Source organism: Haliotis rufescens, unplaced genomic scaffold, assembly GCF_023055435.1.
Source record: "Haliotis rufescens isolate VD_foot unplaced genomic scaffold, xgHalRufe1.0.p SCAF_8, whole genome shotgun sequence".
NCBI lineage: Eukaryota > Metazoa > Mollusca > Gastropoda > Lepetellida > Haliotidae > Haliotis > Haliotis rufescens.
In genome coordinates this window covers 33,527,305-33,544,470 of record NW_025964372.1, presented here as the reverse complement: position 1 = coordinate 33,544,470, position 17,166 = coordinate 33,527,305, and the positions used below count along the sequence as shown (strand labels likewise).

The 17,166-nt window shown below is 40.7% G+C and overlaps 1 protein-coding gene across 2 annotated transcripts in view; it reads left to right on the top strand.

The window, feature by feature from the left end:
- LOC124114409 (centrosome-associated protein 350-like) overlaps nucleotides 1–17,166 on the top strand; it is a 126,322-nt gene that overhangs the window by 12,653 nt on the left and 96,503 nt on the right. The window contains exon 3 of one of the 2 annotated variants that reach the window (XM_046474963.2): nucleotides 8,626–8,669. The exons of the other annotated variant lie outside the window; for it this stretch is intronic. Within the exon in view, the coding sequence (XP_046330919.2) occupies nucleotides 8,626–8,669 (44 nt within the window). The remainder of the gene's footprint in view (nucleotides 1–8,625; nucleotides 8,670–17,166) is intronic. 2 annotated transcript variants of the gene reach the window in all.

Here is a 17,166-nt window from a genome sequence, read left to right as displayed (position 1 = left end):
CAAAATCAATACCCTTTAAGTTTGTTGGTTTGTTGTTTAACGCCGCACTCAGCAATATTCCAGGTATATGACGGCAGTCTGTAAATAATGGAGTCTGGACCAGACAATCCAGTGATTGACATCATGAGCATCCTTCCGCACATTAGGGATACGAGGACATGCATCAAACAAGTCAGCGAATCTGACCACCCGACCCCGTTAGTCGCCTCTTACGACATGCATAGTCGCCTTTTAAGGCAATCATGGGTTGCTGAAGACCTATTCTTTTCCCTGATCTTCATGGGTCCACTACCTTTTAAGAAAATATTCACAAATGGTAGGATGTAACCCTACAGACTATCTCAACATGAAAATCCCTATAATCAGAACCACATTCAGATTTTCAGACACTATCTGATCAGTGTTTGATGTTAACAAGAGTCTGATTGTCCTGGACAAAAAATTAAGGACGGACTAGTGACTCTCCTTGTGGACTTTCCTTGTGACAATAATTCTTTTCCAACCCTACCTAATGGAGTTAGATTTGGCTTAAACCTGATTCACCCCCTACATTCACATTATGTAAGGCCGCCTCCATTAACGTCCACCAACACCTGTCCCCCTCACCTCCACTGGCTTAGCTACAATCCTCAGCTATGTGTACAGTGCTACATAGCCCAGATCCCTAGCTCCTGGTTGAGTTGAGTCAGCCACCTTCGGTGTGTGAAGTGAGTAGCTTACCCCTGTCAATCCCCCGATCACCTGGACCAGGAGGTGTTGCCGGGGGATGTCCTCCACCCGGGACTCCGGTATGCCAGGATCCTGGTGATGCCAGACTCCCTCTTCACTGTAGCTGGACTACGACAGATTTACCTCCGAGTGTGTTCGCCTGACCTGAAAAAACACTGCATAAATTGCTGGTGATTGAAGAGTGTGAAATAATAAGTATCAAACACATGAATAGAGATAGGTAGAGAAAGTAGGCAAAAATGTCTTCAGAATAAATGCTTTAATTCATGGTTTAGGTTTTTCTTTGGAGGTCATGAAAAACAAGGTATCAAACATACTTTGTTACTTCATTTCAATATTACTCTTGTTCTGAACTTGAAGTAAGTGTTGGAAGAATTAAATAAAGTGAAAATGAAAATCCTGTTCTTCAAATGCATTTGAAAGTTCATAAAAAAAATAATTGTAATAGATATGAAATGCCCTTGTCAAGCATGGATATGCCTTGCAGATGTAATAAAATTAAATAACAAAACAGGACCGTTAAATCTTTATTTTGACGTTTTCTACTGTCTAATGATGCAATATTAACAAGCTCAAGAAATGAAAATGAGGCCTTGCTTGAGACATCAGTTGACACACAGTTATTGTAAGGTTTTAGGGGACACTGGTTGATGCAAACAGAGTTGTGTCCCTTAGGCAGAGTTGTGTCCCTTAGTAGTGCCAGAATCCTGTTGTAATGTGGTCATCACAGATTTGTATGATTCTTGATTTCTTGACACTATACCTTTTCATGGGTCTCAGATCTGCATCTCTTGGGCCTCTCGGATGTTGAGGTATTGTTAAGGTGTTTGATTGAAACACCACTTTCCTGCATTCAGACATTTCCCCCAGTAAGGTTATTATTAGGTAAGGTGATATTGCTGGAATGCAACTTCAAGCGTCTCTCTCTCTCTCTCTCTCTCTCTCTCTCTCTCTCTCTCTCTCTCTCTCTCTCTCTCTCTCTCTCTCTCAGTGTGATATTGCCCGTATGCAACTTCAAGCCTCTCTCTCTCTCTCTCTCTCTCTCTCTCTCTCTCTCTCTGTGTCTCTCTCTGTGTGTGCAGTGAGATTCAGTATTACAGTTGCTTATTGTTTGTTCTGTGTAAGCAAATCAAGTTAAAGTATATAGCACTACTTAGATCTTATCTTTGATTCTTGGTCGTAAATAGTTTGGTTTGCAATTTGTAACAAAGTTGTAAATCTCTTAAAACATGTATTAGGCAAATATGTATAAGGGGATTAAGGTTTTGACAGTCTTTGAGCTAAATTATGTGTGTGTGTGTGTGTGTGTGTGTGTGTGTGTGTGTGTGTGTGTGTGTGTGTGTGTGTGTGTGTGTGGTTTTGTGTGGTTTTGTGTGTGTGTTTGTGTGTGTGTTTTTGTGTGTGTTTGTGTGTGTGTGTGTGTGTGAGAGAGAGAGAGAGAGATTTATTTGTTCTTGGTACCATTGGTTTGGCAATATTTTTCAGGGGTACTCTTGTGGTTAAAGTATTCGCCTGTCACGCCCAAAACTCGGGTTCGATTCCCCACATGGGTACTATGTGTGAAGCCCATTTGTGGTGTCTCCGCCTTAATATTGCTGAATTATTACAAAAAGCATACTTACTTACTCACATGTTTTGTTTCTATTTTCGGGTCCATCAGAAAATAAACAGATAGAAATCCAGGGCTCAAAAGATTGCTTAAGCCCAACTTGTCCTGCAGGAAAAGTAGATGATATTTTGTACTTGTCCGGCTATATATTTTCACTTGCTCTTTAAAGGTTTATTAGTTCTGTTATTTCCAATTTTATGTAATTAAACTTTATGAAATAAAAAGAAATCACAAATATATTCATTGATTTTGCACATTGTGCTGACTGTGGTTTATTCGTAACTGTTCACAGCAACGAACATGTTTCCAACATTTCCAATGAAATTTGAATGTTCCCTTTCAGAACTTATTTTTTAACCCAATCACATTGACATTAAAGCGTCAGTAACGACTTGGGTTCGATTCCCCCCATATGCACAGTGTGTGAAGCCCATTTCTGGTCTCCTTGCCAAGATAGTGCTGGAATATTGCTAAAAGTGGCGTAAGACCATACTCACTCACACACTCTTTTGACAGACAGTTGTCGTCTATTTATGATATGAGCGACTTGTATTTCGTTATTTATGACCAAGACTGTGTAAGAGATGAAAACATATTTTAGGTTCAAATTTGTTTGATATATTTTATTGAATATGATACAAAGATGAAATGATAAGATTAAAGTATGTACTCGCCTGGTATGACGAGCATCTGTTCACTTCTCCCTGCCCTGCACATGTTGTCACTCGTCAATACGAGCGAATGAGTGGATTTTACGAGTCCTGAACTACAAACAATATGCAAAAACATTCAGTGAAAACAGAATTAATTACCTCTGACCAGCTTATATGTAACCTGAACCACATACATTGCACATGCTGTTGGGGGGCTGACTCACATTGTCAGGGTAGAGTTTATTTAGCTTTGTTGTTTAAACATGGCTAATCCAGGATAAAAAATAAGTAGCAGTTTATGTGGGTGTTTGGATTAGTGCTTACTTTTCTGTTGGTTGTAATATTTGATTTATCAGAACAGATTATAGCAATCAATTATTTCTTTCCGCATTAGCAGGCGTTTCCAGGTGAAGAAAAAAATCATGTATGAAAATTGTCATCACTCTTTCAGGCAGTGTTTAAAATAATTTTGAAACCAACAAGACAGTCAGGGAGGTGAACCCAAAGTGTTGCCTGCCAATCTTCAACGTTACCTTCCCGCATTCAGACATAAGTATTGAAAAATGGCAATCAATAAGAGATAAACGGTATCTTTATTCAGTTGAAATAATGCAAATAATCACTTGAGAATCTATACAAGGAGTTACATATATAAGTACACATAATAAAACTAAATACATAGGTAGTCTGCCAGACAGTCAGGTAGGTGGAGGAAAATATCATGCGCCCCGATAGAAAAGTTACCAGCCACGGGCAGCTGGGTAGGCAGTTATTTCGAACAATGCTATCAGGGATCTACCGACTTATCTATTTTTTTGTCCAGGGTCGAAGAATAAAAAATGGTGATCCCAGAGGAATGTCAAATATTGACTATGACAATGCTAATTCAACAAAAACAGCTTAATTCTTTGTTTGTTGTAATCTTATTTAATATGTAATATCATATGTAAATTTTATACACGTTTGTTTGCATTTGAATACGTACTGAAACATGTCCCGCCAAAAAACATTTGCAAATCTGGCAATGAATACCCTGTACCCAACTCTATCCACTGTTTGTTATTTCATGTTTGACATGCTGTTTGAATCATATATTCTAGTATCTTGTTATTTTAGTTGAAGCTTTTACTATAATATATATTTAAAATAATAATATTAATAACCATAAGCATGATAAGCATAGCACTTGTGTGTTGCCGGATACATTTTATTCATGGAACAGTTTGACAAGTTACCATTGAGGCTTCCCACGGTTTTGCTATTTCAAATGAGGAAACATTATGTTGAGTGGACGGTGTAGAGCTCATGACAGTCATATCCTAGATGTACCCTATGTGGAGCTCAAGATAGTTTGATCCTAGATGTACCCTGTGTGAAGCTCATGATAGTTTGATCCTAGATCTACCCTGTGTGGAGCTCAAGATAGTTTGATCCTCGATCTACCCTGTGTGAAGCTCATGATAGTTTGATCCTAGATCTACCCTATGTGGAGCTCAAGATAGATTGATCCTAGATCTACCCTATGTGGACCTCCAGATAGTTTGATCCTAGATCTACCCTGTGTGAAGCTCATGATAGTTTGATCTTAGATCTACCCTGTGTGGAGCCCAAGATAGTTTGATCCTAGATCTACCCTGTGTGAAGCTCATGATAGTTTCATCCTAGATCTACCCTGTGTGAAGCTCAAGATAGTTTTAGGCTTGACCTACCCTGTAAGGATCTGAAGATGGTAGTTTGATCTTAGACCTACCCTGTAATGATCTGAAGATGGTAGTTTGATGTTAGATCTACCATGTAAGGAGCTGGAGATGGTAGTTTGATCTTAGATCTACCATGTAAGGAGATGGAGATGGTTGTTTGATCTTAGATCTACCCTGTGGTGGGCTGAAGATGGTAGTTTGATCTTAGATCTACCCTGTAAGGAGCTGGAGATGGTAGTTTGATCTTAGATCTACCCTGTAAGGAGCTGGAGATGGTAGTTTGATCTTAGATCTACCATGTAAGGAGCTGGAGATGGTAGTTTGATCTTAGATCTACCCTGTGGTGGGCTGAAGATGGTAGTTTGATCTTAGATCTACCCTGTAAGGAGCTGGAGATGGTAGTTTGATCTTAGATCTACCCTGTAAGGAGATGGAGATGGTGGTTTGATGTTAGATCTACCCTGTAGGGAGATGGAGATGGTAGTTTGATGTTAGATCTACCCTGTGGTGGGCTGAAGATGGTAGTTTGATCCAAGATCTACCCTGTAAGGAGCTGGAGATGGTAGTTTGATCTTAGATCTACCCTGTAAGGAGCTGGAGATGGTAGTTTGATCTTAGATCTACCCTGTGGTGGGCTGAAGATGGTAGTTTGATCTTAGATCTACCCTGTAGTGGGCTGAAGATGGTAGTTTGATCCAAGATCTACCCTGTAAAGAGCTGGAGATGGTAGTTTGATCTTAGATCTACCCTGTAAGGAGCTGGAGATGGTAGCTTGATCTTAGATCTACCCTGTAGTGGGCTGAAGATGGTAGTTTGATCCAAGATCTACCCTGTGGTGGGCTGGAGATGGTAGTTTGATCTTAGATCTACCATGTAAGGAGCTGGAGATGGTAGTTTGATCTTAGATCTACCCTGTAAGGAGCTGGAGATGGTAGTTTGATCTTAGATCTACCCTGTAGTGGGCTGAAGATGGTAGTTTGATCCAAGATCTACCCTGCATAGATCTCAGCGATAGGTTCTCTATTATTCAGCTGCTCTTGCTGCAGGGGTAGTTTGGCACAGTGCCAAACCTGTTAGAATGCATATATGGGTAAACATGATTGTAGTTTGTGGTTATATTTATTTGGCTGATTGCCAGGGGGCACTGTCTTGAGGCAATGGTCAAATGTATTGGTCAAATGCCAATTCTCGGAGGGTCAGTGACAGGCTTAGTCGGGTGTATTGTATTACTGAATACTCTGATATATTTATATTGTCAACAAACATGCTATTTATATTCATAGTGTGTATAATTAGTTAATGATCTCATTATGCTAGTAAGGCCTGTAACTTTTCTTTTCACCCAATAACTGGATGAAGAGAGACTCAGTGGGGTTCGAAATTTCATATATATATATATTTGAATGTCAGTGGTTATGACCACTGTGCTCCCATTGAAATAGGCTGCCAGTGCCTTGAGGTCACTCTAGTGAATAAAGGTTTTAAGAATAATAATCCTGTGGCAATGCTTATTAAGAATAATATAAAGCCATAAAAAGACAGCAAATCAAAGAAATATCATTAGCTGGGATATTTCTTTTTCTTCAGCATTTTTAGTTTTCACTGCGCATGACTCACACAATTAGTTATTAGCCTTCTAGAATAGACTGGACGGTCGGGACGGTCGGGATGGTCGGGTGTGGCATTCCGTCGAAGGCTGATATACTGTGCTATCAAGTCGTGATGGACATGATGAGGGGTGCCATGTTTGTTTGTTGTTTAACGCCCCACTCAGCAATATTCCAGCTCTACGACAGCAGTCTGTAAATAATCGAGTCTGGACCAGACAATCCAGTGATTGACATCATGAGCATCGATCCAGGCAATTGGGATACGATGAAATGCATCAACCAGTCAGTGAGTCTGGCCACCGTGCCATGACTCACTGATGTATCAGAGCACTGCATCCTGTAGATACTGGTAATACACAATTCCTCTAATAGTCTATATGCTTGTCGTGAGGGGCGACTATGTTTGTCGTGAAAGGCGACTAACAGGATCAGGTGATCAGGCTTGCTGACTTGGTTGATTCATGTCATCAATCCCAATTGCTTGGTTCTTGCAGTATTGAACCCACCCTGCAGTAGAGTCACAACCCGGGTTATTGCAGTATTGAACCAATCCTACAGTAGAGTCACAACCTGGGTTATTGCAGTATTGAACCCACCCTGCAGTAGAGTCACAACCCAGGTTATTGCAGTATTGAACCAATCCTACAGTAGAGTCACAACCCGGGTTATTGCAGTATTGAACCCACCCTGCAGTAGAGTCATAACCCGGGTTATTGCAGTATTGAACCAATCCTACAGTAGAGTCACAACCTGGGTTATTGCAGTATTGAACCAATCCTACAGTAGAGTCACAACCCGGGTTATTGCAGTATTGAACCAATCCTACAGTAGAGTCACAACCCGGGTTATTGCAGTATTGAACCAATCCTACAGTAGAGTCACAACCCGGGTTATTGCAGTATTGAACCAATCCTACAGTAGAGTCACAACCTGGGTTATTGCAGTATTGAACCCACCCTGCAGTAGAGTCACAACCTGGGTTATTGCCGTATTGAACCAATACTACAGTAGAGTCACAACCCGGGTTATTGCAGTATTGAACCAATCCTACAGTAGAGTCGCAACCTGGGTTATTGCAGTATTGAACCCACCCTGCAGTAGAGTCACAACCTGGGTTATTGCAGTATTGAACCCACCCTAGAGTTGAGTCACAACCTGGGTTATTGAAGTATTGAACCCTGGTGATCCTACAGTAGAGTCACAACCCTGGTTATTGCAGTATTGAACCCACCCTAGAGTTGAGTCACAACCTGGGTTATTGCAGTATTGAACCCACCCTACAGTAGAGTCACAACCCCGGTTATTGCAGTATTGAACCCTGGTGACCCTACAGTAGAGTCACAACCTGGGTTATTGCAGTATTGAACCCACCCTAGAGTTGAGTCGCAACCCGGGTTATTGCAGTATTGAATCAATCCTACAGTAGAGTCACAACCCTGGTTATTGCAGTATTGAACCCACCCTAGAGTTGAGTCAAAACCCGGGTTATTGCAGTATTGAACCCACCCTGCAGTAGAATCAGTCACAAACCCGGGTTATTGCAGTATTGAACCCACCCTGCAGTAGAATCAGTCACAACCCGGGTTATTGCAGTATTGAACCCTGGTGACCCTACAGTCACAACCCGGGTTATTGCAGTATTGAACCCACCCTGCAGTAGAATCAGTCACGACCCGGGTTATTGCAGTATTGAACCCTGGTGATCCTACAGTAGAGTCACAACCCGGGTTATTGCAGTATTGAACCCACCCTGCAGTAGAATCAGTCACGACCCGGGTAATTGCAGTATTGAACCCTGGTGACCCTACAGTAGAGTCACAACCCGGGTTATTGCAGTATTGAACCCACCCTGCAGTAGAATCAGTCACGACCCGGGTTATTGCAGTATTGAACCCTGGTGACCCTACAGTAGAGTCACAACCCGGGTTATTGCAATATTGAACCCACCCTGCAGTAGAATCAGTCACGACCCGGGTTATTGCAGTATTGAACCCTGGTGACCCTACAGTAGAGTCACAACCCAGGTTATTGCAGTATAGAACCCACCCTGCAGTAGAATCAGTCACAACCCGGGTTATTGCCAGCTAAATGTGGTCCTGTATTTTGTCCTACTGCCACCAGGAGAGCATGTCTGGACCCGGCTACCAGCACTAGCCCCGTGTATCGAGCCTTGCTTACAGCCAGCCCTGGATCTATAGAGCTTTACCTACCAGTCACCTGTCTGTGTCCAGAGTCAACCAACCGCTGTCATCTGCGGCTTGTGGAACGACGACTTTCCCAACAATCTTGACCTTAATGTCATGCTTTTTCTCCTTTTTCGACAGATTTAAACTGGGCATGGGATACTATTGGGAAAGTTCGTTCGGAGGTGAGTAGATAGTGTAGTGTAGTGTGTGTGGTGTGTATAGAGTACTGATCCTGTGTGTGTACATGTGATCCTGTCGTGTCTCTGCTTGAGCTGCATGCAAGGATCTCGGCATGGCCTGATGCTTGTGTTTAAGATTGACTAACAGTTTAATGTATGTATTTACACATTTTACTGTTGATAAGTTTGACCTAGAAATACTTGGCTTCTCACGTTTCTGGGTATTATGTGTTAAACAATCAGGAACAATGGCCCTGCCACATTGGGCTCTGGGCTAAATACCATTTTACCTACTCACAGTACATTTGTGCATGGGCTGGCGGTCAATATACAATATACTGCACGCTGACTTAGATATATACAGAAATATTTATATGGGGAAAATCAGGGGTTAAGGAATATCTAAACATTCTGTAAGCTGTTGATTCATTACAACTTTTATAGATGTCAAAATAGTTTTTGTGCTTAATGTGCATGTCATACTTGTCTGTCAATGAATTATTTTGTGAACCATGGTCTTAGGACTGTATCATATTTTGCTGCCCCCCTCCCATTTTGTTTAACTTCTTTTCATGGGCCCCCAAATACTTGTAACATATTTCCATGACATATATTCCCCTAAACTTAATGACTTCTTTCAAATAAATGAACCAATAGTCAATAAACTTTTTTGGTTTTTTTTGGAAAAAATAGAACTCACCCACTTGCTTAGTTATTATGTACAGTAATATTGACATAAAGAACATGATTATTGCTGCCTGGGACATTAAAAAACAATTACACACTCACTTTTACATTACTTGAGTTGTCCCTTTCATCAGTAATAAAAAATACAATTTGTGGAAATTCTATAATTAATATCTCTACTGTTAATCTGCAGTGATTATCTCCCCTGATAAGACCCAACTTAGATCAAGCTGTGTGTTGATTGTTGTTGTTGGTTTGTTGTTAAACGCCGCACTCAGCAATAATCCAGCTTTATGACGGCGGTCTGTAAATACTTGGGTCTGGACCAGACAATCCAGTGATTGATATCATAAGCATCAATGATCGATCAATAAGGATCGATGACATGCATCAACCAAGTCAGAGAGCCTGACCATCCGATCCTGTTAGTCGCCTCTTACGACAACTATAGTCGCCTTTTACGGCAAGAATGAGTTGCTGAAGACCTATTCTACCCCGGATCTTCACGGGTCAGCTGTGTGTTGAATGAATTGATGTTGCTTTTATGCCAGTCAGCAATATTCAGCTGGCTGATGGCTGAGGACAATCCCTCATGCTGTGGGGAGTTCACGCTTTATTTAATGATGTGAACAGTTTCTACTTGATTGACTACACGTATGTAGCAGTACTAAGCCAGTGTAAGAAGATCTCACTGAGATATTGCCAGTCTTCAAACAATGGAATACATTATCTCAGATCAAGTGAATAAAAAAACTGCAAATTGGAAAATGAACAAAGAAGATTTTAAAATGGTAAAAGAACTGATACTTTTATTATGTTAACCTGGGGAATGATAGTGACCTGACAAGTAGGAAATACCATCAATAATTAAAGAGAAACTACATCCCTGAAAACTGAGAACATGGTAAACATGCTGCTTTGTCACAGTCCCAAGATACATAGCTTCCCCTGAGTTTCTGGCTATGGACATTGACTAGGTTCCTATCAGCATGATCAGTACTTGGGAGACAGGACAGTATGACAGAATATATTCCTGTTTCCAGTGTCTGAAATAACTGCATGTCCACCTGCCCGACTGTCTGGTACATAATTTTTAGATTACTTACGTATTCAGTTTTATTATAACTTTGAAGATAGTCAGGCAAAACTTATGGTCACCTGCCCGACAGTCTTGTTGGGTGTTTAAATTATTTCAAAGACTGCCTGGTTCCTATAAATACTTAGAGACAGGGCGGAATGATAGAACATATACCTGCTTCCTATAAATACTTGGAGACAGGCAGAATGATAGAACATATACGTGCTTCCTATCAATACTTGGAGACAGGCAGTATGATAGAACATATACCTGCTTCCTATCAATACTTGGAGCCAGGCAGTATGATAGAACATATACGTGCTTCCTATCAATACTTGGAGCCAGGCAGTATGATAGAACATGTCCCTGCTTCCTATCAATACTTGGAGCTAGGCAGTATGATAGAACATATCCCTGCTTCCTATCAATACTTGGAGCCAGGCAGTATGATAGAACATATACGTGCTTCCTATCAATACTTGGAGCCAGGCAGTATGATAGAACATATCCCTGCTTCCTATCAATACTTGGAGACAGGCAGTATGATAGAACATATCCCTGCTTCCTATCAATACTTGGAGCCAGGCAGTATGATAGAACATATCCCTGCTTCCTATCAATACTTGGAGACAGGCAGAATGATAGAACATATACCTGCTTCCTATCAATACTTGGAGCCAGGCAGTATGATAGAACATATCCCTGCTTCCTATCAATACTTGGAGCTAGGCAGTATGATAGAACATATCCCTGCTTCCTATCAATACTTGGAGCCAGGCAGTATGATAGAACATATCCCTGCTTCCTATCAATACTTGGAGCCAGGCAGTATGATAGAACATATCCCTGCTTCCTATCAATACTTGGAGCTAGGCAGTATGACAGAACATATACCTGCTTCCTATCAATACTTGGAGCTAGGCAGTATGATAGAACATATCCCTGCTTCCTATCAATACTTGGAGCCAGGCAGTATGATAGAACATATCCCTGCTTCCTATCAATACTTGGAGACAGGAAGTATGACAGAACATATACCTACTTCCTATCAATACTTGGAGACAGGCAGTACGGTAGAACATCTACCTGCTTCCTATCAATACTTGGAGACAGGCAATATGACAGAACATATACCTGCTTCCTATCAATACTTTGAGACAGGCAGTATGATAGAACATATACCTGCTTCCTATCAATACTTGGAGACAGGCAGTATGATAGAACATATACCTGCTTCCTATCAATACTTGGAGACAGGCAGTACGATAGAACATAAACCTGCTTCCTATCAATACTTGGAGACAGGCAGTATGACAGAACATATACCTGCTTCCTATCAATACTTGGAGACAGGCAGTATGATAGAACATATACCTGCTTCCTATCAATACTTGGAGACAGGCAGTATGATAGAACATATACGTGCTTCCTATCAATACTTGGAGACAGGCAGTATGATAGAACATATACCTGCTTCCTATCAATACTTGGAGCCAGGCAGTACGGTAGAACATTTCCCTGCTTCCTATCAATACTTGGAGACAGGCAGTACGGTAGAACATATCCCTGCTTCCTATCAATACTTGGAGACAGGCAGTATGATAGAACATATACCTGCTTCCTATCAATACTTGGAGCCAGGCAGTATGATAGAACATATACCTGCTTCCTATCAATACTTGGAGCCAGGCAGTACGGTAGAACATTTCCCTGCTTCCTATCAATACTTGGAGACAGGCAGTACGGTAGAACATATCCCTGCTTCCTATCAATACTTGGAGCTAGGCAGTATGACAGAACATATACCTGCTTCCTATCAATACTTGGAGCTAGGCAGTATGATAGAACATATCCCTGCTTCCTATCAATACTTGGAGCCAGGCAGTATGATAGAACATATCCCTGCTTCCTATCAATACTTGGAGACAGGAAGTATGACAGAACATATACCTACTTCCTATCAATACTTGGAGACAGGCAGTACGGTAGAACATATCCCTGCTTCCTATCAATACTTGGAGACAGGCAATATGACAGAACATATACCTGCTTCCTATCAATACTTTGAGACAGGCAGTATGATAGAACATATACCTGCTTCCTATCAATACTTGGAGACAGGCAGTATGATAGAACATATACCTGCTTCCTATCAATACTTGGAGACAGGCAGTATGATAGAACATAAACCTGCTTCCTATCAATACTTGGAGCCAGGCAGTATGACAGAACATATACCTGCTTCCTATCAATACTTGGAGACAGGCAGTATGATAGAACATATACCTGCTTCCTATCAATACTTGGAGACAGGCAGTATGATAGAACATATACGTGCTTCCTATCAATACTTGGAGACAGGCAGTATGATAGAACATATACCGGCTTCCTATCAATACTTGGAGCCAGGCAGTACGGTAGAACATTTCCCTGCTTCCTATCAATACTTGGAGACAGGTAGTACGGTAGAACATATCCCTGCTTCCTATCAATACTTGGAGACAGGCAGTATGATAGAACATATACCTGCTTCCTATCAATACTTGGAGCCAGGCAGTATGATAGAACATATACCTGCTTCCTATCAATACTTGGAGCCAGGCAGTACGGTAGAACATTTCCCTGCTTCCTATCAATACTTGGAGACAGGCAGTACGGTAGAACATATCCCTGCTTCCTATCAATACTTGGAGACAGGCAGTATGATAGAACATCTACCTGCTTCCTATCAATACTTGGAGACAGGCAGTATGATAGAACATATACCTGCTTCCTATCAATACTTGGAGCCAGGCAGTATGACAGAACATATCCCTGCTTCCTATCAATACTTGGAGACAGGCAGTATGATAGAACATATACCTGCTTCCTATCAATACTTGGAGCCAGGCAGTATGATAGAACATATACCTGCTTCCTATCAATACTTGGAGCCAGGCAGTACGGTAGAACATTTCCCTGCTTCCTATCAATACTTGGAGACAGGCAGTACGGTAGAACATATCCCTGCTTCCTATCAATACTTGGAGACAGGCAGTATGATAGAACATCTACCTGCTTCCTATCAATACTTGGAGACAGGCAGTATGATAGAACATATACCTGCTTCCTATCAATACTTGGAGCCAGGCAGTATGACAGAACATATACCTGCTTCCTATCAATACTTGGAGCCAGGCAGTACGGTAGAACATTTCCCTGCTTCCTATCAATACTTGGAGACAGGCAGTACGGTAGAACATATCCCTGCTTCCTATCAATACTTGGAGACAGGCAGTATGATAGAACATCTACCTGCTTCCTATCAATACTTGGAGACAGGCAGTATGATAGAACATATACCTGCTTCCTATCAATACTTGGAGCCAGGCAGTATGACAGAACATATACCTGCTTCCTATCAATACTTGGAGACTAAGGTTAGAGCAGTGACAACATCATCTGTTGAAGGTCTCTGTCACCAGGGACAGGCCAAGCTTTACCTGATTGTCTCCCTTTGATTAAGGCCTGCTACTGCTGCTGCTGCTGTACATGATGGTCAGTGATGATCACTGTGTGGGTTGGGATGCGTGCATGGTGTGTGTTGTATCATGTGCATTGGTGTCTGTGAGTCCATGTACAGCCTTAGTAACTGAAGGATCGGTCAGAACAGTGTTCCCTCGCTATTGCGCTCTTCAATATAGCGCTAACTTGGTTATAGCGCACGGTAAAGCATGGCTCCCAAAATTTACTAACATTTTTAATAAACTCATGTTTTCCAATGACACAATGTTTTCACCCATCTCAGAAAACATTATCAGCTGATCACTGCGATCACGTAACACCGGAAATACCAGTCAATCTGAACTGAAGTACACAATTTAATCCTATTATTAATATCTGGTTATAAAAAAATAATCATGGACTAATGTTTGCCATATATTTTATTAATTATATTCAAAATTTCATTCAATATTTATAATAATGTTTAGAAAAATTTTGGCGACATCATTTGCGAAGTGATTATTTACAGCTACCACGGTCAGATTACCGCTATTGATGCCTTAACAAACTTTAGTTGCAAGAGAATGGACGCACATATGATAAATGCTGTACCATGACTCGCAAAAAGTCATATTTGAGGCAGTTTGACTATTAGATGTCAAATTAACGTTTTCGCAATCGAATACATGTAGCACGGGAAGTCCCTATGGTGACTGGTCAAATTGTTCCATATGTAAAAAATATCCTGCATACCACCTGTACCAAAGTGCTTTGCTTATGATTCTTATAATTTTAATATATGTAGTGGAAGCTGCAACTAAAATATCACGATATTGGAATATATTATTCCTGATAAAATAATTTCAGATACAATTTCTTCCAACCATTGAATAAAAAATCTTTGAAGTATCATTGGGTCCTTTTTAACTGAATCACCAGTAGATTGGGAGGAAACGTGTGCACAGCGTTGGAGAGCAGGAAATACATTTTAAATGGTAAATCATCATGTCTATTGGTGTTTTTTTATCAAATTTCATACTGAAGGGATACGATGTGTTTTTTTGAACGTGCATATTAATACTCGATACCTAAATCTTTTTTTACACTATGAATCGTAAACAGCTTCTATTCTAATTTTTTTTTTAAACTCTGAAACATGCAACCTAGTTAGCGTTAGGTGGGCAGAGCATGAATACTGTTTTGTTGGTCATCTACCACCTATGACTCGACAACATGTATTGCTTTTTCCAGCTTTAAACACAAGAAACATCATTGAAAAAGGTCTTTAATTCTAACTCCAAATTGCTCAAGATTGCACTTGCCCCCATATCCTATATCAAATTTCTGGGCGACCAGAATATATGATAGCCCAATGGGCTTAAAGTGAAATTTCTTGGTGTTAAACACTAGTGCAACTTTGGGTTAAAGGGTTGTCAAAGGGTTGTTTCCCGTCCGTGAGCGGTCGGTCATCAAGGGGACACGACTGACGGGGATTACATGTCAAATCTAGATCAGTGTTCTCATACAGCTCCAACCAAAATGGCTAGATAGGGTATTAAATATCACTTTAATCATGTCCATAACATTCCTGGTGTGAGCCACTGATTAAAGCTGTAGCATGATAAGACGGAGCTGAACAGATTGCTGTCAGATTGTTCCTACCAGAAAGCAGGCCTGGTTAGCTACTTCTGTTGTCCGTGCAGGGTGGGGACACTGATCAGTAGTTGTATACTGTGTCACAAACAAGCTGACCAACATTGTGTCAACTCACATCAATGTGACAGGGGATATGACTTTTTTCAGCACTTGCCTGAAAAGTGGTTAGTAATACCTATCGCCGTATTACCCTATATTGCATTAGGTTTTAAAGCGGTTCTCTTCCAAACCTTGTTATTGATATGGGTCACTTCTAAACCTGCTTTGAGGTTTTACAATGAATATTTTATTAGGTTGCCTCTTGATATGAACGCAATTGTGTTTGATGATTGGTTAAAAGTCACAATTTTAAAATTGAAATTCCATGACGGGAAGCTAACCTGCAACCTCACATATTGTTTTGTAACCCACTGAGCTACCGGGGCAGGTGATGAGAAGCTGTTCAATTTTACATGTCATGACTCCAGCTGGTCCATGCTGCACATGTTTTTTCTCTTGCATTCTTTGATCGAATTCCTTTTATACCACAACAACCTAATATTGTTTCACTATAAGGTATGTCAATGTTTTCTCACTTCGTCTGGTATTTCTTAAATTGAGAAAGTTCATAAGTTAGTTGGTTGAAAATGTAAAACCTTGAGCACAGGTTTCCCTCACTTGCGGTTTTACATTTTTACCCAAAACCCTGGAGGTGTGTTTTATCCTATACAAAGGCAACCTTTCTCAAGGTTTGTATGGGTCATGGACTCCAGGAGAAGTCATGGAGAAATAATATTTAACAGCAGTTTTTCAACTGTCAGCCATTTTCCATGTTAAACTGTTAAAATACCCTGGAAAAGACATGGAAATTTGTCAGGCTATTAGTGTATGAACCATGTATAAGAATTAAATATTTCTACTAGCATGGAAGGCAGATTGGAGTGTGCTTAATATTCTCCATGATACAGGAGTGGGTGAGTTGGGCTGATATGGTCCTTCTGGTCTAGCATACTTAAACCATGTCCAACATTTATGGCACCTAAAATGCTTAAAAAACATTGTTTTGTTAAAGGTATTTTGAAAGATATCCGGGAACACTATGCTCAACTTTGAGAACTCTGTGTGAGTCAGCACGTGAAATCTGTCCCCCGAGCCTTTCCACGTGCACCTCGCACTTTGCCGATTTGTGCAAGTATACAATTCATTTTGGACCAACTCGAGCACTTTTATCAATCACCTAAATATTACTTGCCCATATTGATGGGCCTATAATGAGCAATTTCCGTCAATGCCAAGTGGGGTTTAACTAACAATTCAGTTAGTTAGACCATGGTCAAAGACAAAGGAGCTATTGTTTAAGGTGCTTTAAACAGTATTCCAGTAATATCATGGGAGGGGGGAAGAGAAATGAGCTTCATACATATTTTGACCATGTGACAGATCAAACCATGGCCTTCATCGTGACGTTCAAACACTATTCTACCGCATGGCCACCACGATACTCAATAATTCTATACTAGGCCAGGGTATTCTGTCAAAATAATTTCAAAGAAAATCTTGTGCACTATTGGTCTATGGTTCCTAATTGTTTCTATGGCGCTGGTCATCATAGAAAGA